At 37.3% G+C, this 24,064-nt stretch overlaps 1 protein-coding gene across 3 annotated transcripts in view; it reads left to right on the forward strand.

Moving 5' to 3' along the window:
- The first annotated feature begins 814 nt into the window (after window positions 1-814).
- DGKH (diacylglycerol kinase eta) overlaps window positions 815-24,064 on the forward strand; it is a 66,988-nt gene continuing 43,738 nt past the window's right edge. For 2 of the 3 annotated variants that reach the window (XM_005420743.2, XM_005420744.2), the window contains exons 1-4: window positions 815-952; window positions 3,178-3,258; window positions 18,917-19,021; window positions 19,329-19,461. In XM_005420743.2, coding sequence (XP_005420800.1) covers window positions 815-952; window positions 3,178-3,258; window positions 18,917-19,021; window positions 19,329-19,461 — 457 coding nt within the window. Of the gene's footprint in view, window positions 953-3,177; window positions 3,259-18,916; window positions 19,022-19,328; window positions 19,462-24,064 lie in introns of those variants that run through there. The other variant, XM_014306920.2, reaches the window with a different exon arrangement.

Below are 24,064 nucleotides of genomic sequence, written 5' to 3' on the forward strand. Positions count from 1 at the left end.
TCTTGTGTGCTTCATCACTGAAGAAAATTTGAGATTCGTGCAATATTATTCAGTGTTCATGTCATTTTGTCTGATTAAGTGGACAATTTCTCTAATTGGATGAATCCCATACACACTGGTGCAAACAGCATACACCTTTAAAATATACTAGTTTGCCTCTTACTCATTTCAAAAATTAGAATTTATATAGACAGGATTCAGTATGCAATGGAAAGGTTTGGATCAGTGAGTCATTTTTTGCCTAAAAAGATTTGCATGGTAAAAATATCCCTATCTGTTACTGTTCTCACACTTTCCAGATAATAATTATCTCTAATGGTTAGCTGATTTCATGCTGGAGGCTTCAGCTCAGCAACACACTCAAAGTCTTGCGTGACTTGCATCAAACTGGATTATTCCCTCTATTTTAAAGTAATTCTTGTGCTTGAATCAGACACATTTAAGTACCCTGTTGAATTAGTATCTGTGTGGAAATTGTTCTTCTCCTCAACATAATCAATTTTGGAACTGGAAATTACCTTCTGTTGATGGTTTTAGTATTTTTTTCCCATGTTGTGCCACCATCAGTTGTTGTTGAGTTTAATATTTGTGGCTTTGCAGCTATCCAGACAATTGAATCATTTGCAGTTTACATGTAAAATTAGCATTTTGCCAACATTGTCATTCTTTAAAAAGTAGCAAAGCAAAATCTGGTAGTCCAAAGAATTAGTCTCTATTTAATGTGAATAAATAAAGTTTAAATTTACAGTTATATTGAGGTGTAACATAAATTTTAAAAAGTGTAACTTTAATCTATATGTGTAGCTGTTTCTACATGTTTCTATATTTTAATATTTTTCAGACAAGTATAAAGGAAGGATTACTACTGAAGCAAACCAGCTCTTTTCAGAGGTGGAAAAAGCGTTATTTCAAACTTCGAGGTCGTACCCTTTACTATGCTAAGGATTCAAAGGTAATTCTGTGCTATTAGTGTCTAATGCCTTTTGCTTGTGACTTCAGTTTGGTTTAGGTTTATAAGGTTAATGCATTTAATAAGTTTAATAATAATAATAATAATTTAATTATTTGTTTACAATTGTTTTATGGATAAACTGCTGTATATAGGATGTAATGGGTTAAATTAGCTTTAAGAAAGATTGGTAATTTCTCTTGATGTTTTTCATATGAAGTTTATCACAGTTATTTTAACCTTTTAATCTATTCAGTTAAATAATAAAGTAATTTTTAAGAGTTGTGGGGTTTTTTGTGGCTCTCAGTCAAAAAAGTAAGAGCTGGATAAAGCTTAAAAGTTGTCACTAAGGCTGCATTCTATTAAAACTCTTCTGCTCTGATGCCCATAGAAATAGTTATGAGAAATCAACATAGGCTGATTTTCTGCCAAAACTGATATATAAGGGAAAAAGCTGTTTCCCATCTATTGAATATTTTTGGTGGGAGAATTGGGGGTGGGCAGAGGGGGATACTTATCTTCTCTTTGAAAGGCATTTCCTTCCTCCCTCCCAAGGCTGGGGCCAAGAGCATTTTGGCTGACTCAGATTTTGCTGTTTCATAGCTGTTGGTGTTACTCGCCTTTACCCTGGGGGTTGCAGCAACTCTTGGGAGCTGTAGGTGAGGTGCTTCAGGTCTCCATCATCTGCTATAGCCTTGTTTTATCAACAAAACTCTTAGTAAAGGCACAGAGATCTCTCCTTGTGGGACTGTAGGACTGCAGCTGCATGGTGCACTGTTGTGTGGCTATAATGAATCAAGGAAAGCACCATTGCTTCAGGGAGCCCAGCACTACAGGACCTCTGTTGTCAAACCTCTCAGCAATTGGTGAGACCACAAGCAGTTTATATAAAACATAAGCATGGCAGATAAGAGCTCTGAGAAGGGCAACCTCAAATCACAGTATGATGCTGAGATGTTTTGAAAATGTGAGCCTGTCATGTTAGATGACGAATATGGAATATTTTGGGTCTCTCTTGGTCTCACCCCAAGAAGTCTGTGCCCTTGCTATCTTGGGAACCATGGAACTGTTGTAGCATGTCCAGAGGAGAGACCCAAAGATGAGCAGAGGGCTGGAGCATCTCTCTTATGAAGACAGGCTGACACATCTGGGACCTTGTTGCAGCCTTCTAGTACCTAGCAGGGGTAGAAGGGAGCTGCAGAGGGCTTTTTACAAGGGTACATGGTCACAGGACAAGGAGGAATGACTATAAACTGAAAGAGGATCTGTAATATCCATATTTGGATATTAAGTAAGAAGTTGCTTTTTACTGTGGGGGTGGTGAGACACTGGCACAGGCTGCTCAGAGAAGCTGTGGATGCCTCATCCCTGGAAATGTTCAAGGCCAGGTTGGATGGGACTTTGAGTAACCATTTGAGCAATGGCAGGGGGTGTGATCTTTAAGGTCCCTTCCAACTAAAACCATTCTGTGATTCTGTGATAAAGATGAGAAAAGAAGGTGTTACAAGTAGGCAATTGTGCCAATATTCAAAGGCATGCTGAATCCAGACATGCTGAAACTTCCCCAATATTGATTCTACTCCCTGTGGCATGGAAAAGGAAAAACATATTAGGGCTAAAAAAAGAGGTATTTTTGTTGCACTGCTCTTGTGTGCTACAAAACCCATCATGAGCATAACAGAATCTAATTGATCCCTTGCCAGAGACTGGAGTGTTTAGAGTAGACATAAATTTCTTTTGTTTGAACAAAACAAAGGAATGGAGGGGATCAGTTCAGCACTTTGAGATGCATCTTCTCATATGGATACTATATCATAGCTTCCTACATGACTTTAGGGTTCCATCCTAAAACTAAATAATTAATTTACATTTTACTGTGTGTGAATCTCTTTTCTCTGACACACATTTATGCTGCACAGTAGACACTGTAAAGCTTCATCTGCGTAAGAAACCCCCCTTCTTTTAAAAGAGATTTTAAAGCAATATAATTATTAAGCCCTTTTTTTATGCTCTCATGTACCATTTAGAATAGCAAGTAGAACTGTGTTTAGGGCCAGTTATGAAATTTTGTCCCATCATCAATGTGTTCTATTTTTTTCACTACTTTTATTTTCTATTTTTATTTTCTAATTAGAATAGACGCAATAAAATTAAAGCACATTTTGTAAGCATAGCTGAAAGTGGACTCAGACTTAATTTAATGCTTCTATGTTCTTTTCCCTTCACAGTCTCTAATATTTGATGAAGTTGACCTGTCAGATGCCAGCGTAGCTGAATCAAGCACAAAAAATGTCAACAACAGCTTCACGGTATGGAACAATTTTAACACTGTTTTTCAAGGCTGTGGATAGACTGTTACTAAGAAAATTGAGGATCCTCTCCATTGCTTATTTTCCTCTGTTTGGAAATAAAATTTCTTTTTTTGGAAATGGTTTAATGTATGAGAACAATATCACGTCAGCTATAGAGCATTTTATTTCAGTGAGCAGAAATGTGAGATGACAGTTGTTTCAAAAGATGATGATAGAAGGCCTTAAAAAGACAAGATTCAGTACTTAGTGCTTATTATGGGTTTGTGCTATAGTTTCTCTTAGAGGTGACATGCTGAATTAAATCAAATGTAATTGTGGTTTTGTTTTAATTTTCTTAACATAACATTTTTGGTTTTTTCCTATATCGAAATGTATTTTATTTTTTTTTCACTGCCAATCATACCCATAAATGCTTCTAAGTCACATGGAAAAACTGTCCCTACAGTCGCACCTTGACTCTGATACTGCTGTAAGAACATAGAGTATTGATAAATCCCTATTTCTGTAAGTTCACAGGTGTTATTTACACAAATGATTCTTCATTTATTGTTCAGCTGTCTGTTAGAACTAAGTGCTAATGTCTGACACAATTCCTCTGCTGATTCTTAACCTCTGGAGAAAAAGATTTTGAACATGAGCTACTTATGAGGAATAACATTGGTGAAGTTGTCCCTTTCAAGGATATTTTGAGATGTCCCACTGACTGTAATGGCTTCATTTTCCTTAACTACGTGTCTCTATTAAAAGGTTAATTTTTAATTTTCCTGACATTTTTAATTCCCCAGGTGACCCATATTAGTTCATATTACTAGTCTTGGTTTTTCTTCTCCAAAGCAGTCAAATGCAAGCCTCATGAGAGGTTCATAGTTTCTTCTTGCTGTGGGATCTCCCAGGCAGCTGCTGAAGCAGTCAGAGCACTTCAAAGATGTGCTCGTGTTGGCCTTGACAGCCCAGTGTGTTGTGTCAATCTAAGCTGCTTTACTGACTAAGAATGCAATAAAAAAGACTACTTTGACAGAAGGTCTCAGGTGAGGTGGTGGCTGTGTAAGGTACTAGCCTGTCTTTTGGAAAGGTTCTTTCTGTTGCCTAAAAGTTCTGCTTCTTCAGAAAAGTGGGGTGCTTGGGCTTTTTTTTTTTTTCCTTTTTTTTTTTTCCTTTTTTTTTCCTTTTTTTCCCCTTTTTTTTTCTTTCCTTGTTCAATACTTGGTGTTTTGGTATCCTTTGTAATCCTTTAGGCCCATTCAGCATCTCATTCTTCGCCAAAAGCATGTTTTCCTTCTAGTATCAAGACTTCTGGGGAAGACAGTAATGAAAAAAGAAATCTGTGTCTACAGCTTTAACAGCTTCAGAGACACTGTTTATTTTCATGTCCTGGGTACTTTAGGGCAAACAGTGTTTTCTCTAAGGAGTCCTCAAATTAATTTTGAAAAATTATTTGGATGTAAAGCTCTCCTGGATTGAAGAGTTGTCTGATTTGACTGTGAAATATGGTAATAGTTGTCATCTTGCTTAATCTTTTGGCTTCTTTCTTTGTGTTTGCCTAACCCAGTCTCCCAGCAACACAGCTCTGTGGAGTGAGACATCTCTGACCTCGCCTGCACTGGGCTGGACTCAGGGGCTGGGGGTGGAGTGGGTGGTTAGCTCTCCAGCAATACTCCTTATAAATAAAAAGAAACTTTTCTTTTTTTTCTGCCTTTCTTAAAATTATGGGTCTTTTTTTTTTTATGTTCTAAGTGATATGTTAGCATTCTATTTGTTAAAAAAACCCAAAAATTAAATCCTTAACATTAGCATTCTCTAGTTAATGTACTCTTGTTTTCTTTGTCCCAGTAGATAATATTTTTAATACTAACTTATGTAGATGGAATATACACCACGAGACAGATTTTCCAGGAAAACACACCTTTACAAATTGATATTAAGAAAAAGATTTTAATTTTTTCTTTAAAAAACATTTTGTCATTTCACTAAGATCCCACCCTCTCCCCTCAATTTCCCACCCCCAGCTTGTAGAATTACTGTTTTGCCTTCTTTTGCCTTGTCTAGTTTGTCTGTTTGAAGGCAGAGGTGTGTGTCAAGTTTTTCCATGCTCTTATTTTGGATAAAACTCAAGTCCTAAAATTAGTCATAAGACACAGATTTAAGGTTGAGTTTATTTGTAATGCACAAGCTTGCAGAATATTTTATGTAACTAAATACCACTGTTTGTTCACCAGAATTACTTTTGCTATCTCTCTTCAAACAAGTTGAGGTTAAATGGAAATCTGAGGTACATAATATCTCCTAATTAAAATACAGAGTTGATAAAGTTTAATCAGCTCATTTGTTTTATTATTTTCCTTACTGCTGATGATACTACCTTTCAGTGAATGATCAACTCACTTCTAGCAGTAAGTTTCTAGTGTACAACCTTGCCTTTTCAGAGTTTATAAGGGTTTTGTAGTTCTGAGCATCCTTACCTAGAGGTTAATAGGTAACCTAGAAGGAAGGGTGTCCCTTGACTTCAGAGCCTTTACATAAAACACTCAAGGCTGGATTTTTCCTACTGCCTTGTTAGGTACCAGTGTCCCAGGTATATGGGAAGAGGGTGAAGAGGTTCCAGCATCCAGTGAGAAATTTGGATCACCCTCTCCATCAGCTGCACCAGGAGCTCAGGGGGGATTTTGCTCAGCCCATGGCCAGTTCAGTGGCGTGGGTGAGTGCTGAATCCTCATAGTGATATTGGGCACTCTACAGAACATGTTTTTCCCCAGAACTCTGCTTCTGCCTTGGGAGGTGGTTTATGTTGTCTCAGCACAGCCAGAGGAGTGTAGTTGCTCAGCACATTACCCCTCTGGGGAGGCTTCTGGGATGAATCTCCCACCCTTATTGAAAAGAAGCAGATGGGGCAGTGACCAGTTCTGCTGAGAGATGTAATTCCTTGTGCGTTTTAGTTTGCAGGGATGGAAGTTGGCTTGTTGGTACCTTGAGTGCATTTAGGAAAACCCCCTTTATTGTTCTCAAAACGAGATTCGAGACCAAATGGGGCTGAAGAGTGTTCTCTGGTGTGTAAGTGTAGGCTTGTAGAGCAGTGGTGGTGTGCTTTTGTTCTAACAGGTATAAGGGATGGGATTTTAAAATGCTAAAAGGATTCTTGAACAGGCATATTCAGACAATGAAGTTCCTCAAGGCAACAAAGGTGGCTATGGATTGTGATTTAAAAGGAAATTATCTTAGCTGAAATTTGGGCTTAAGTTTCTACCTCTGCCTTGCTTTTGATGCTGAAGAACTGATGCACATTGCTGAGGAAAATAATCTGTAGATGTTAAGCATGCTACCCCTCAGTAGTTGAGCCACATGGTTGTATAAAATACTCTGGGTACTCTAAATCTGTGTTAGAGTCTCATGTTAAATGCACAGGCTTCATGTGGCAGCATCTGTATTTTAATCCATCCAAACTTTTCTTTGAAACTCTTAATTCAGTTATGGGTTTTTTGATGACAAATGTGATGGAAAATAATAATATGGTAAAATACTGGTTTTGAGGCACTACTTTGTACAGCTGGCTTAATCTAATTGCATCTAAGAGTGACAGAGGAAATAATTTCACTGTCATTCTGGAAGATTCCCTCCAGGAATATGAGAGTTAACAAACAATGTGATACTCAGGATGGGGATTCAGCTTGTCCTAACTTCTGGGTGGGACTTGATGATGGGTTTATAGGCCTCTAAATTTAGGTATCTAAAATAAAATTAATAGGTCTTTAAAGCAATTTCTGTAATTGCTCAGTTCAGTTTAGACTCCAATGATTTATTAACTGACTTTCCCTTAGCTACAGTAGCAGCTTTGTCATCCAGGGCACCTAAAATGTAGGTGCTTGCTTTCAGCTTTCTGAATCAGGTGCTGAATCAAGTGCTTTTTGTTGAATATGCATCTTCTGAAAGTTGTCATCTTGAGCAGGAGGAGCTGTAGTAGGCAGATCTGCTATCCTGGAAGGCCTACTGTGATTTTTAGTAATTAGAGACTGGCTGGAAAGGAGACTTTATGTTCCAGCTAATAACGCTGATTACTAGGATTCTGGATATGCTTGCAGAAATGTCTAACATAGTATATTTTTGCTGATATATTGGTTTTAGCAATGCTTTAGACAATATAGACCATAGAATCCTGATTATTTATTCTATGAAAAAAATACTTCTTTGGAAAACTTTTAAAGTGCTGGGCTTTAATAAAGTTTTCTCACCTGGTGTTATGATGCAAAAGCAGTAGAAACTTATAAACTATTTCAGTTTTATATTTTAAATTTTTCTATTACCTCCATTTGATTTAACTGTTTTCCAAGATAAATAATATTTGTCAACATTCTTCTATGCTCTTACTTATTCTTGCTCTTCTCCTGATTGTTACTCTGCAGCATCATCTTGTAAGTGACGTTACATGCTTGACACTCAAGGAAGCCCAAGTCACAGACATCTGGGATTATTTTATAAATTAATTTACATTCCTTATGGATGCCAAGTTTTGTCTGCTTTCTGCAGTGGCATAGTGTGAATTTTTGTGTCCCCTATTTTGGTACTAACATCCTTCATCTGTTAATTTGGAGCTGTCTGTAACTCATAAATATTTAATCTGTGCTTCTGTGGTGTGTATTTATTTGTTTTTACTAACACTGAAATTTTTCAAGTCACTGTACTCTCTACTTAATACATTGCTTGGCTCACTTTGAAGTGCCTTGGAGATCAAGAGAGGGAACTAAGTAATCAAAATTTTGTGCTGTCTGCAAATATTCCTGTATTGCTACCTTACACTTCTCTTCCAGTTTAAGAATCATGCCACAAAATTTTGTTGGAGAATAACAAGTTGCTTATTATCTATTAATCTTTTTTCATATTAAAAGTTCTTTTTATTTCTTCTTACTTTTTTATATCCCCTAGCTTTTCATCTCATTGCATGATGGTCTTTTTAGTTTTATAATTGGTCTTTTCAGGTCAATGATTGATTAAACATGATTATGGATCAGCCTGATTTAACTTTTCTGAACAGTACTTAATGTTTTTCAATTTAATTGCTTTAATTTATTAATTCCTTTATGGGTTAATTTTTTAAATGTATTTTTTCTTATTATATTAAAAAAGACCCAAACAAAACATGAAAGGCATTTCATTAAACTTAGTCCCTGAATGTAACTTTGTTACAATTTTTTTTTCCTCTGATTTCCACTTTTTTTGATCAGACATATGAGTTCACTTGGACTGAAAAGTAGGGAATGCAGCTTAATATGATTTAAGCAACAAAAAAAAAATCTTTTTGCAGCTGTCTATGGTTTTCTTGGTATTCTGTAAATTTTGTTAGATTTTGAAAAAACTAAATATTTATATATGCTGATTATCTTTGGATATATTATTTTTAGAAGATTAGGGTTTTTCTATAGGTTAGTGAAACCAAATATTCTATTGGAGCAACTGTACTTCAAGTGTGGTTAAAATTTATATTGTATTCTTCTAGTTTCTGTTGTTTTCTTACAGACCTCTGATTACCTTATTTCCTATCCATATTTCTGAATGTAGCATATCCTCTGTCTTGGTTGGGGATGTAAAGTTTATTGACATATGACTTATGTGGAGCCAGCTTAAAGGATAAAGTAATTCTTTTCATCTTTGTGCAGCTGCTGTTTTCAGTGGGAGGTGACCCAGTTGTATTGTGGGATCCCAGTTCTTGGGATTTGTCAAGATTTCAAGTTGAATAGTGCAACCAGTCCCGAAAGGCAGATTGCTTTTAGCACTTTATTTATTTCTATCCTGTTGCTTCTGATATCAGTCAGCTCTGTTTGCATCATGGAGATTAGCTACTTCTAATTGATTTTAGAGAAGTAACTTGTAATATTCACTCTGGGCTTGGGAGACAGAACGTGTTGCCAGAGTTTTGCAGTATGTTTCAGAGATAGTGTTAATTTCTCTGGACTTCAACATATTTTGCTTCTTTCTTGCCACTGAGAACTTTTCAGAGTTGTTGTTGAGATTTTTCTTCAGGGACTACAAAAACTTCAGGGAATGTGAAAATTGCTTAACCTCCCCGAACCACATCAGAAAGAAAGAAGACAAGCCTTTGCCCAAGAAGTTTAAAACCTTTCGTCTTTGGGTTTGGGCACTCCTTCTGCCTTTTGAAATATTAAGGGACAGAGATATTCCTAAAGCTGGGAAAAAATATCCTAAAACTTTTTTTTTTATTTAAATAAGCTGACATCAGTTCAATTTTATACTGACTCTTGATTTGCCCAGAGTTCAGGCTCTTAAGCTTTATTTAAGTGCCGAAAGCTTATGGATTCTAGTGGAGGTATTCCTCTGCCACTGTTCTGCATGTTTACAAAATCCAGTTTACTGCAGTTGCATCTCAGTAACATCAGGAGATGGTTTCTTTACTGATAGCCTGAAGTCTATTTCAGATGCTCTTCTATCTCAGTCTGGTTTGTTTTTGTTCAAAGGGCTGATCACCTGAAGGTTACACAGGTCTTTCTCTTCTCTGGCCTTTCTGCTGCTTTTCTTTCACTGTCTTTCTTACTTCTTTAATTTGGTGAAATCATCTTGCTACTCCTGTGTTGGCAGGCTCCTAAGATTCTGGGGTCAGCAACTATCCTTGAAGTTCCAAACTTGATGTGGACTCCCTTGATTTCAGCTATTGCTAAGCAAACATTGCCTTGTTTGTTTCCTGGATTGATTAATCTTTCTGGTTTGCTCTATAAGAATCTCTGGAGCACAGCTATCCATATTCTTTTTTCCTTTGTAAAAATCTATTTTGAGTAAATGTCTATATATAGTCTGTGTTGATGTTCCCTTGAAGGGAGACACTCTTGCTTGACTTCTCCCTTTAATAAACCACAGGGACATGCAAGGAGTGGGTTTGTGTTTGGAAACATGTTTCTGGTTTTTATCCTTTAGATCATCAAAAATCTCCTGGATTTGGGTATGTTTTGAAATTTCCTGTGCATTCCAATTGCGTGTTGATATTAACAGTATATACTGATGGTGCTGGGAGTTCAGACACATTTGCAGAACTCTGCTTTAACTACTGTCCTCTGGTGAGTTGAATCCTAGTCTCAGAGGCACTGTATTTTAAATTTTTCCTTGGGATTATCAGAAGGGTCAGTGCATGGCACTGTGTATAGAGAGGGTAATGGCATGAGATGTTCCCCATGCCCTGTTGGCAGTGTAGAGCAGGGCTGACAGGCCCTGCAGTGACATCTGCAAAGGTGCTGGGGCCTCTTCTTGTCTCCAGGAGGTGGAACATGGCTGGAAATGGCTCAAGTTCCTCTGCTGGCTTCACCAGCATGACTCAGCTTTGCGCCAGTAGCTGACTCTTGGAATGGATTTAGCTTTTCCCTGGTTGTGAACTATCTGCTGTTTCATACAGATGGTGATTAGCCTCTAAGTGATGAAGGCTTTTTGATGCTCCCAGCCTGAGCAACACCCAAACCACAGAAAGAGAAGTGCTTTGGATTCCATTTTGTTCAATTTTCTACTCAGGGTTGGGATTTTTCTTTTCTATATTCAGGTAGTTTAGAAGTAAGACAAAAACTGAAATAGCAAATTAATATGCTTAGGAAAAGAAAAATTAGGCAAAAGCCATTAGTGTGCACTTGTGATGCATTTAGGTTTTTTTCTTCCATTTAGCACTTGCTCATTTCCCCTCCTCCTCCCCTCCCATCCTCTGACAGTGACAAAAAAATGTAATGAAGCTGAGAGCTCTTTCAAGTTCTAAGCTCCTTATCTCCAACTTGATGCACTGTCCCTTTCCCTAGAGTGTCTAGAGATGTTGAAGCTTTAAGTTTCATTATGAAAAAGCAGTAAAGCATTTCAGCTGTGATGCTAAAAGTCTATAGATAAGTTGCTTGAGATTGATCTGTTACAAGGAAGCTGAACACTTTTCAGAGAGAAAAAAGGGGATACTTAAAAATGTGACCATTCTGGTCTGCATTGTACATTTTGATTTAAGTTGCATTTGCCTGGAGCTTGTTTTCCAAACTTTTCATGCTTGACAGAAATTTTTCAAAAATAGCTTGCAGAAAATTTCCCTATTTCCCTTTGTTACTGGTGAAGCATTTGAGATGTGTGAAGAATAAGCCAGATTTCATTCTTCCTGCACTTTTACACATAACCTATTCTCTGACATTTCTTTCTATTCATGCTATAAAAGTGGTTAAAATACCTGGATAAACCTCAGAAAGTATCCCTCACTACAGTTCCAGATAAAATTATCTGTTTACCAGATAATTTTATAAATTAAGTCACTGGTGTAAACTTTGAAAAAATTTCCTGTTTCTTGTGAACAAGGATCCCTGGCTTTAGGCAGCTGAACAATGTTTAAACAGGAATCTGTTATTACAGACAGGAAAAAAATAGTCCTTTGCTGGTTTATTTTATGTAAATTTGCACATGTGCCATTGAATATATAACTACATGTTTTCCCTAAAGCAGAGAAGCCATCCCATCTGATAGATGTGTAGTGAGCTGGTGAAACCAAAGCTAAAGGCAGAGCAGTGTGCAACTAATCTGCTGAACAAATCTTTATGTAAGGACTTTAAAGAAACATGTAGGCCTTGAACTAACTATATATAGCAGTTTCCAGTTTACATTTACAAGAATGGTTTATTGGTTTTGCTGTATTTAAATGCTGATTTAAAATAAATTCTAATTCTTTGGTCCAAATCCATGGAACTTTCCTACCCTGCTTCTTGTAACTGTCTCTTTATAAAGTTATACTTCTGCAGGAAAAAGGTTTTTCTGTTAGCAGTTGGTTGAAATTGAATACATGAGGTTGATTTGGGGAACTGGATTTCTGACAAAGTGATCTTTGCTGGATACTTTTGCAGTTCATGGCTGGACACGTAACTGGATGACTTGATTTACCTGAATTCTGTTTACACAGAATCATGGAGTGATTTGTGGGTTGGAAGTGGCCTCTGAAGGCCATCTGGTCCACCCCCTTTGCTGAAGCAAGGCTACCTAGTCCAGGCTGTATCTAGGTGGCTTTTTAGTACCTCCAAGGGTGGAGACTTCACAACTACCTTGAGCAAGCAGTGTCAAGTGCTCAGTGACCCTCACAGTAAAACATTGTTTCCTGATATTCACAGAGAGCCTCTCGTGTCTCAGTTTGTGCCCATTACCTCCTAGCTTTTCACTGGGCACCACTGGAAGGACCCTGGCTCTGTCCTCTTTGCATCTTCCTTTCAGGGATTTACATATATAAGATGCCCCTGAACCTTCTCCAGGCTGAGCAGTGGTAGGTCACTCAGGCTCTCCTCACATATCCCATGCTCCAGCCCCTTCACTGGAATGTCTGCAGTATGTCCATGTCTCTGTTGTACTGAGCAGCCCAAAGCTGGACACAGTTCTCCACGTGAGGCCTCACCAGGGCTGAGGAGAGGGGCAGGTTCACTCCCTGGACCAGCATCTTAGGATACCCCTGGCCTATTTTGCTGAAAGGGCATGTAGCTGGTTTATGCTCCATTTGCTGTGCAAGAGTACCCCAGGTCCTTTTCTGCCAAGTTGCTTTCCAGCTGGGTGGCTCCCAGGGTACATTGATGCCTGGGGTTGTTCCTTCCCAGGTGCAGGACTTGGGACATCTCATTGAACCAAATGAGTTACTGTCAGCTCATTTCTCTAGCCCGTTGAAGTCCCTCTGGATGGCAGTGTGACCCTTGGGTGTATCATCAGCTGCTCTTTCCCAGTGTTCTGTCATCAGTAAACCTGCAGAGGATACAGTCTACCACATCATCTCCAGATCATTCATGAAGATGTTAAACAGGCCTGGACCCAGTATTGTCCCATGAGGCACACTGCTAATTGCTGGCCTTCCTCCAGCCATGCTCTGCGCTGCTGATCACCACCCTTTGGGCCTGGCCATGTGACCAGTTTTCAACACACCTCAGTCTGCTCATGCAGCCTATACTGTATCAGCTTCTCTAGGAGGGTCTTAGGGGATAGTGCTGAAAGCTTTCCTGAAGGCAAGATGAACCTTTGTCTCCTCATCTCCCAGTCATTTCATCACAGGTTACAAACATGACTTCCCCTTGGTGAATGAATCCATGCTGACTATTCCCAACTACTTTCTTGTCCATGTGCCTGGTTGTATTCTGGGTGATGCTCCTTCATTTTTGCTCAGTGTGCTGTAAAATAAGCCACCTAAATTACCCAGGCTGGATTCTATTGCAGAATGAAGTCCCTTTACCTTTTCCAATGATGCAACCATTTTTGTCCTGTCTTTTAGCTAAGCTTACTTGTTCTGGTGTGTTGTAAGAGATGCTGTGTGGGACTAAGCCTTTTCTTTTTCCTCCTAAGAGTTTTACTGTGGGAGCCAAAACCACACATTACATCAATATTTGTGAGCTTGGGAACAGTGAAATAGGAGAAGGCCAGGAAAAAGAGGGAAGCAACGTTTTAGTGGAGAAGACAGAGCTAATTGTTCTGATTATAAATTCTGTATTGTAGTCAGGCAAATGTAATAACCATTTATTACCCGCCTTGCTTTTAACTCCTCCCCTATCTTTGTAATTTATACTTTTGCCTGGCTTGACTTATCCTGAAAAATTACAGTGACAATTCACCATAAAGCACCAACTAACTACACCTTTGACAATGACAGTACTGTTATAATTTATTTAGTATCCAGAAACCAAGAAATTATGAATACTCTAGGAAGATGTCCAACTGTTATCACTGTGATTTTTGCAGACAAGTTCTGGAAGGTGTGGGAGCATCAATGACCCCAGCAGTCCACTTCTACCATTGGTAGAAGTGCCTTCACCTGCCACACTCATACAGACCCACCTGCACAAGAACAGGGGAATGGAGAGAGGGGAATGGAGAAAAGGGGAATGGAAAAGCAAGAGGCAGAGCATGTTCCTCTAGTATTTGCCTGTACTGACTCGCCAACATCTGTAAGCACAGAGAAGTTAGGAAGCATTCAATGTTACACTCCTGCCCCAGGCATTGAATATAGTCCCTAAGGAGAGAGTTGGGGTGCTCTGTCTGTATCATCCTCTCTTCATTATTTCCAAAAGAGGTTTTAAAAGTATCTGTCCAGAGAACAGGAAAACCATATCCCCACCCCTTTCAGATTCGATGTGACATTTCTACATTAGTAATTTAATTCAAGATCGGCCATACAAAGTGCTATTAGTGTAATGTCTGATAATAGTTCAGAGTGGCAGAAGGTGCCTTAATGCAAATATCATGTTGCAGGAGGCAGAATGCTTTACAGTAGCTGCTTTATAGCTACTTAGCTATAGAGCACTGCTCTCTTGATTAGCAAACACTGTGTCTTCATTCTGAATTAGTAAAAGAAGCCAGAGCTGGAGCCAACAAGCTTTGGGAACTGTATTTTCTTATATATTGCTGATAGTAAAAAAAAAAAAAAAAAAAGAATAAAAATTAGGCAATAGGCTTTAATTAAGCTCTCTGTGATTTTATTTTATAGATTGTAAGTCCAAACCCACTGGGCTGAAGGCATGTACAATGTTACTGATTAGGTTATGCCCACTGAAAGAAGAAAGGACTTTCAAATTTATTCTGAATTTCATGACAATTTTATTTCCTTTCAAGATGTTAAGCTTGTTCCTAATAAGTCTGAAAGAAAAGTTGTAGGAGTGGTCCCAAACTTGACTGTAGAAATGTCTTCCAAGTAATTTCAAGATGTGTATGTACACATATATATGAGTATATCTGTATTTTTAGAAGCCAAATTATGGTAGTGTTTGTGTAAAAATCCCAACTTAAGGCAAGACTTCTGCAGTAGCAGAGTGAACAGTGATCTCTTGTTCTCTCCCTCACTCCCCATTCAAAAAAATCCCCCTACTTTTCTGAACAGAGCAAGAACATTATTGCAGTAATGGGTAGTTTTACTTCCCATTCAGATATTGTTTATTTCCTGGGATTTTTTAGGGTTTGTGTTGATTGTATTCAACTTTTAAGACTGTATATGCTCACTCTTCCCAATGCCTACTGCATTAAAAGTGTTTTTTATTCCAACTACTTCTGTTTTATTACTTTCCAATATACTGCAGTATCTGCTCTTGGTAATTCTGTTCCAAAATCAGCACTGACTTCTTGGCTACTTGACAATGGTGAAAAGTTTCAAAGGAAGGTAATCTTATTTATTTTTTAAGACCTTTTGACTGTCTTCATCTTTTGTGATTTGTCCCCTGCTTTGTCAGCAGGTGAACTGTTGGCACCTTATTCTTATGTTACCTCAGTGGTCTCCCAGTGGTTCCTGTAACACTTCCTTTGCATTGTGTAATAGAGCTTGCTTTCTTTCTTTCTTTCTTTCTTTCTTTCTTTCTTTCTTTCTTTCTTTCTTTCTTTCTTTCGAGAGTTCAGCATATTCAGAGCAACATACAAATAGTATTATTTGGAGCAGTGAAGTTTAAAAAGGTAATATGTAATTGAAGAAAAGGTGCTGACTTAGGTCAGTAGAAGAGAATATACAGGACTCTGAATATGAATACATGCAATGAGATTAAATTACTAGTTAAATTCAAATTTGCATGGCAGGAAAATTGTTTTGAGCTCAGTTACATCAATTTAATTTTAATTATTTCTGTATACAGGTTCAGTTGTCTTTAGTAAGTGAACTTCAAACATCCCACTTAGTTAATCATAGCATTGTGTAAGCATTCAGAAGAAAGCATGCCATCTGTATAAATGCAAATAAGAAGGTTTAGGATGTCAATCTCAATTTAGGATAAACAAGAAAAGCTATACTGAGTTAGTGTAAAGCTCATAAAACCAAGTTGAATCAAAGTATAATAGTAATAGTAGCAGATACTAAAGAATGAAGGAGAAACGGCAGAGCATATACAGTGATTCTTACTCTTAAGTCACTTCCCAACATTGACTCATTGTTGGAATTTTGAAGACCTGATAAATTGAAGATTTCAGATATTGTCTTTTATAGTATATGATACATTTATTTGTGATGAATTTTTCAAATGCCTTTTTGGACATTTTTACTTTTCATCTCCTCAGCATCCTTTGGGAATACTTTTGAAGTCTAAAGAATGCTTTGCATTTAGGGAAAAAAACTTGTTTGCTAACTGTTTCCTTGGCTCCCTAAGTTCCTATGTTACATGAAATATTTAAAAAATAATAAGAGTACATTTTCTCCATGATTTTGTAGACTGAAATAGCTGAGAAGCTAAACAGGCTTCTTAATTCCTATTTTATTTTATTCAAAAAATTTCAAGCATTGTTGATACTTCTTGCATATAATGCATTTTGTCTTTTTCATGTTACTATGTACCTTCTTGGAGTTTGTTGTTGCAAATATGTAAATCAAAGAGAATATGTAGTTTAATTGTATTTACAAATATATACGTCTTCCAACTTCCCGCTTCATTTTTGTAGCAATAATAATTGATCCTATATTCATGTGATTGACAATATCCTATTGAGCTGTTAGACTGCTGCAATGCTGTGAACTTCATTAAGTTTTTTGCACTGATTTTAGCAAGAAGCTGGAATATATGATTTTCTGGTGTGTTTACTCTTTTTGGTTAGCAGTGTTTGGTGATGTGGTTTGACTGCCAATAAATGGGTGTGCAGGGCATTTTGAGAGGAAGTTTGGTGTCCCACTTTGGTTATTTAGAGCTACTGTTCTGGTCCTCTGTCATACTTACCCCTCCCCTGACAAAACCTTTGGTACCAAAGGGTGTCTTCGTTGCCACTGGGTAACTAAGTGTGAGCACCTGAACCAGGGCGTTAATTTCAGAGTGGGGGAAGGGTGGAGGGATGCGCAGTGGATTGTGACCAGTACTATTGAAGACAGGAGTAATATATATCTAAGTATTTCTTGAAAAGATCGAGATTAGTCAGGAGTTTTCAGCAATAAATGCAGCTGTTGTTGGTTAATGGCATTTCACAACGTCTGGTTACTGGTTAGAATCAGTAATAACTGTGGCAGCAGGGTGGACATAATGTGCTGAGTCTTGGGTGGATTTATCATTATTTAATCTGTATTATAATCTCACGCTATACAATAGGAAATAACCTGTGGCTTGTATTTGCCCAAATAAGATTTCTGTGTCCACTGAAACCTGGAAATTTCAGCAAAATGCTGATGGTTGTTGGAGCCAGGGTTATATTATGATTTAATGACTTTTCTTGGCTTCATTGGATGACCTGGCCTAGAAAAACATTTTGAAGTAATAAAGCGTCTGTTTGACTCCAAACTAATGAGAGAAGCATTGCTCTTTGCATAAACTGTTCTTTAGGAAAAGCCATGGAGACCTACTAATAAATCTTATTAAATAGCTTAAGCAAGATTGAAGGAAACAGAAAACAAAGAAACTATTCCCTTCCATGTGAAGTGAGTACATTAAAAAAAAAAAGGCAAGCCCAAAGCGTTTTGCCTCCCCTCCATGTGACTTGCAGCCTGCTGCACTTCAGTTACGTCGCCTCTGAGAGATGTTCAAGTGCAGCTCAGTTTAATGAAGGAGTGGATAGGACAAATCAAGGCTAGAGACAATTTACGGCAGGGACTGGGTAAGTAACTGCAGCTGTAGATAAATGTTTATTGATATTGTGCAAATCTTGTAATGTCTAGCTTGTAGCATTTAAAAGAATACTCAGAATTACCATTTTTTGCTGGTCCTTTCTCTGTTTTATTTAATTTGCAAGTGTTGGTGGTACATACTATGCAATAGATTAATGTATAATACTGATAAAAAATTTAATTTTATTCTTCAGACTTTCTACAACAAAACAAATAACTTTCCTTATTTTCTTGTACTTGTTTTAAATTCTTTGCCATGTAAGTAACTGCTTTGTCTATTTTAATGCAGTGCTCAAAATAATTTCAGTGGGAGTTAGCTGATAGTTTCTGCTGCCTTCCTGTTATTTTGATTATTTTTCTACTGTTTAGGGAGAGGGGAGAGCAGCTTGTACTCTGAACCTCCTTGGTACAATATTTTCAGATTTCTAGAATCCAACTCTAGACCACTGAAAAATTCCCAGCATCAACTTGTTCCAGGAATTCATTCAATTATCCTAGTAGGATATGATTTCAACTGTTTTCTTTTGTTCTTTGTGCCTTTTTATAAAGATTTGTGTGTGTTCTTATACTGAGTTGATATAGTTGGATATAAAAAGTGCTGTTTTATATTTTTGTGTGTATAAATTTGTGTAAATATATTGTCAATATACAAGATAGTGAAATATGATGACAGCTTTTGTGGTTGTTTAAGACTTCCAGGCATTTGATTTTGATATGTTTTTGTCTCTAGCAATTGGAATGGACCTTGCAATTGCTATGATGCAGTTATGAAATAGGATTGCAGTCTTAGTCAAATAGCAATTTACAGAATGGCTGTTTTAGCATTTCAGTGCCTGCCATTTGAGCATTTGAATCTCAGTACATAGACAAAGAGCTGAGAAAGGGTAATGATCAGTGTAGATTTCAGAGACCTGCACCAAAGCCTGATTTGAAACTTGGGAACTGTACAAGGAAAAACAAACTCTTTTGTTGCTGGTAGTGCATTAAAGAAAATATTTTAAAGTGTTTAGGATCTTGCCTTGTAGGGCGTGTCATCCTTTTGCATCATCTCACAAGGAAGAGTACATTAGATGTCATAGCTTGTCATGATATTTACTATCTGGATTAATCAGGATATGTTATCTTTTGCAGATAATCACTCCATTTAGGAGGCTAATATTGTGTGCTGAGAACAGAAAAGAAATGGAGGACTGGATAAGCTCTCTGAAGTCTGTTCAGTCCAGAGAACACTATGAGGTAAGCTGACATCCTTCTTGGTGCAACCTGTTCTGGCTCAACAGATCAAGCAGGACATGGAACTGGAGTAGTGTGAAAAGCGTGTCTAATGTCAGAGTGAAGCTTCACCTTAAGAACTTCACAAAATGAGAGCTTATTATCACACTTGGATTTAGAATTTTGGAGGGAGAGCAGGCTAAATACCCTTTGGAAAATCCTTTTGGGGAGCATTTCACTGTCGTCCCCTGTAATATGGAACCGTGCGTAATGTCAGTCACCGTAGCTGTGTTCTGTACTTGCAAATTTGTCTTAACTTCTCCTTTACTAGACCGCACAGTTTAATGTGGAACATTTCTCAGGGATGCATAACTGGTACGCCTGCTCCCATGCCCGACCCACCTTCTGTAACGTGTGCAGAGAGAGCCTCTCTGGAGTCACTTCTCACGGCCTGTCTTGTGAAGGTAAAAAAATGATTGCTTCCCTTGGTTATCATGCTATGTGTGTAGACAGATGGCTGCAAGTTCAGCATGAGTAATGATCCTGAAAATGAGTAACAAAAGAGCCTGAAGGGAGAAAACTCTACATGACAGTGACCCTCCTCCGGGCAGAGGGACTGCTAATGGTCTGCCTCACCTTCCTGTTGCTCCAGGTGCCTTTTTCAGTGTTCAGAATAGAACACTTCTCTGTTGCAGCAAATGGGGTGTACAGGGTGGAGGGTTCACAAGAAAAGATAGGATTTATTTGATTTGCACATCAAAAATGTGGAACCAAATAGTCTTACTGGTTTGCAGAATCAGCATTTCTCTGGAAAAAAAAATCATGATGGTATTTTCTGCCCCGTCTAAAAGCATTCTTAACACTGAACAAAGTGTTATGACCCTTGCCCTCCAGTTCTTGTTTTCGCTATTGTTGCTGCCTGATCCTGCAGTACACACTGATTTACTGCTTTAAAAATTCTCTCATGCTGTGAGGGGGTAGAGATGTAGATGACTGCATTTCATGGTTCAACAGGGGAAATTCAGCACAAAGAAAAAGGAAGTTTGGCCAAAACTTCAGCATTTAGCTAGAAATTATATTTAATTAACAAATAATTACAATATGCCTGAAACAGCTTATTTTTTAATTCCTGCAAGTTCTATGGAAAAGTGTAACAAGTCTGCTTGTGTTAGGAGACAGCAGAAAATAAAGCAATAAGGTCTCTGTGTGACCTTATGAGATATATGAAACGTAGAGATATTTAATTAATAAAATAGCTGTCTGCTCAGAAAAGAGTTACAGTTACACCATTCATAATTTGATTTCTTTGGATATATGTAACCCAACAGCAACTGCATTTCTGTTATTGATGCTGTTATAATACTTGAGGATAATAATATGTATTAAGAAAATCTTACAAAGGCAACATTAACCCATTGCCCTAAATTGTCCATGCTTTTAATGTAGCTAATGGTGCAGTTGCCAGGGAACAGGACAAACCCGTTTTGTAGAAATTAGAAGTAGCATGGTTACTTCCAGCCTCTCTGGTGTATGTTTTTCACTGTGAATAAGTCCTTTGGACAGTTTAAAGGCAATTATGGTATTCTCAATGTCTGATATTGACAGATGGAAGTATCATGTGCTTAACTAAAATGCAGTTGTATTGCCTCTGTGTACAAATACAGTTATGTTTGCTCAGGCAAAGGAAAGGAACGACTTTCATAAAGAATTTATCCATTCCTAAGTTAATATTATAGCTCCTTTAAAAGGGTAATTTATTGAAAATTGTCAATGTTAATGTATGTAGTTCACTGTTTTATGTTTTTTCAGTGTTTAATTTTGCATCTAAATATGTTTTTAATATACCAGGTGTTGGCATTAACTTTACATTAGGGAAGTTCCCATAATTTCCAGATTTGGAGTTTGCCACCTTTCTGTATAACTAATGACAAACTAATGCTACATTTATCCACATTTATGATGCCAGTTTTTAAAAGTGGCTTGTGAAAATGATTTGGATTTCCTTTCACTGTTCCACTGTTCATAATCAAGTATGACCTGGAATGTTTTACATGTAGATACTGTGATATTCTTTTGTCTGTTAATAAGTTTACCTCCTCTAACTTCTTAGCTTCTATTTTATATCTATTTTCTTCTTTTTTTTTTTTAATAAAATAAGATCTTTAGTTATATACCTAATCTAAGTCATTTGACATTTGACTCTTTTACTGTAATACTTTATACTTTCTCTGCAATTATGTATACATGTTAAAACCCATCATCCTTAACTGCTTCATCTAAAAATGCATTTTTGTTTGATACTTGCTTCTGCTGTGTGCACTTCTAATGCATTTAATAATCTACTTTTCTCTTTATCTTACCTGTATTAGCAGTCTATGCAGTTTGAGAGGACAATCTGGAAAGTTTGGAGTCTTAACATTCCCCAGACTTGTTTTGTGCTGCTTTTCCCCATTACATAATTTAAAAAACCTGTTTAAATATTCATGCCTGGCTTTTCAAACCTCCAGCACTGCTTTATACTGGGAATCCATTTATATCTATACAAAATTCAATTATTTGTGTGGTCATTGATCCCAGGCTACTCTATTATGCCTTGTATTGAAAAGCATGAGAGGCTCTTTCAAGAGATAATTGAGCTCTTCCTCCTGTTAGTGGGTTGGGTTACTGGCACACCAAGTTGTCTTGAAAGTAGCTTAGAGTCTTTGGGGTCTGATTCTTGACTCCTAACTACAGGTTAAAATAAACCCCATTGCTGATATCTTGCAGCTTTTTATAGTTTAGTTGTCCTGTAATATTTTATTCTCTTAAAATTGCTGTTTTTCTGCACAACTGCTTTTTTTAAAGTCTGACTACAAATCAAGCAGCATTTCTTTTGGAGATGATGGGTGACTTTTTCTTCAGGGCACCTTCCATCCCAGCAGCCTTTTGCAGAGGTTGGCCAAATTGCCACCCTGAAGACATTCTAAGACTTGTGGAAACCAGTGTAGGAATACCTACCTTTGGTAGGTAAAAGACTAGTGTGAACTTGCACCTTTTTAGAAGTCAAAGAACTGGTATGTATATCAATCGGAAGATGTAAGTTATAACAAACCAGACTTCATTCTTACTACTGCTCAACAAGCAATTGACTTCTAAAAAAAATTAATCACACTCTTCTTTGAGATGTAATGCTGTTCTTCCAACAGGTTCTTCCTTTTGTCTCTGTGTTGTGTTGCTCTAGCTAAAGGCCTGATCCCTGCAATGTTCATCCAGTATTTACTAGGACAGAGTAATTATGATCTTTGTGCCTTGCTTTAGGAATTATCCCAAATCAGCTGAACCAAGAAAGGGTTTTGGTTTTTATGCTCCTCTGAGTTTAGCTTCAGTATGGAATGTTTAGGCAAAGAAGCTTAAAGAATGATATATCATTATCTACCGAGACTCTTCCAGAGCTCTGTGACCTCAGTTACTCTGCATCAGTACTGCATTTCTATCTCAGTCATTGCCAGTGGAACACTGCGTTTATGATTGTTCTCAGAAATTTATTTTTTCATGTAGCGTTTTGTTTATCATGACAGGATCTTGATTGTTGAATATCAAGTATAGCTAATAAGTGGGAGAAACCTCTCTCTTAAACTGCATTGTCCTGTGATGAATCGCACAATGTTGTAAGAACACTTTAGGATGATGAAGTCAATCAGTAAGAAAAGACTGGGATTAAATTACCTCTGCAAATGCATTTGTGCACTTTGTCTCTTTCCATTATGATTGTGGGGTTTTACCCACAAAACCCTGTTGTTCTTACCCATTGCCCAGGGAATTGTATGAGCACTACTTGCACAGTCATTGCCTCTGATACTTTTGCCATATTTTGTGCACAGTCTGGAGAGTGAATAGTGAATGAAGCAGCAAAAAAGGGAAGGGATGTTTGTTGTTAAAGAATGAAGGAGTAGTAGAAAACAGTTCTGTGACTTTATATCACAGATACCCTTCTGTGATGCCAGGGAAAACATTTCAATAAGATTTTTGATCAAATCAGTAGTTGTGCATTCTTTATAACCAGCAACCTGTATCAGGGAAATGCTGTTTTCTATCACTGCAAAAATCAGTTGAAGCTGTTCTGAAATTCCTGATCCTTTGAAGATATACAGTATTTAAAAAAAGTCTTAATTGTAGTAGTAATGCTACTGGGCACAACAACAACAACACTAATAAATTATAATAAATAAATTTAGAGGATAAAAATTAAAATTAAAATTATAAAATTATTAATATATAAAATGATTAAATAAATTTTTTGTTTGTTTGTTTTTAAAGGCCATGAAGAAATTAATATTGATGGCTAAAAAGTAGTGTTACATTAGCTTTTGGTCAGTAAGACAAGTACCTGTTGAAAATCATTATGAAGCAGAGTATGGCACAACTCTATACTTATTGAGAACCATCCATTACATGCAGTGACTTAGGGTCCTGTTCTCTAAAAGTATGTGGTCATACAACCGATGACTGCATACCTGCATTCAGAAACTATCTTGCAATGTTAAGTTTCCTGAGTAACTTAGATTTTCTCATATTTTAGCTTTCATTGGCGAAGTAGTGGCAGTTGATGTCTACCCATATGTCTGCATATTTTCCAAAAGATTTCAGATATCAGACTGATTCATGAATGGGATTCATTGTAATCTGAGACAAAAGAAGTTAGGTCATAGTGATAACTAATATTGAGGTTAGATTCAAAATTTTCCTTTCTTTGCTTGCAAGTTGCATCTGTGTCTTAAGGTTATTGTTGTTGGTAATATTTAATGTTTAGACTAACATAAATTGTTGTTTCATGATACTGAGGTTGCAGGGGGGTGACCCAAAGAGTCTGATCTGAAATTTGGTTGGTAGGTTATTTGTAGTACTTACAAAGCAAACATTACCTGTCACTTGCCATGTATAGGGTGGCTTGCTGCAGCTCTTCAGAGCCTGGGATTGATTTTGTCCTTGCCTTGTTGAGAAAGAGGCTGAATACAGGGTTCCTAAGATCAAGTTCAGTCATAGCTCAGTAGGGTTTGAACATTCTATTACTTTGTAATTTGTAATTTT

Source organism: Geospiza fortis, unplaced genomic scaffold, assembly GCF_000277835.1.
Source record: "Geospiza fortis unplaced genomic scaffold, GeoFor_1.0 scaffold194, whole genome shotgun sequence".
Taxonomy (NCBI): Eukaryota; Metazoa; Chordata; class Aves; order Passeriformes; family Thraupidae; genus Geospiza; species Geospiza fortis.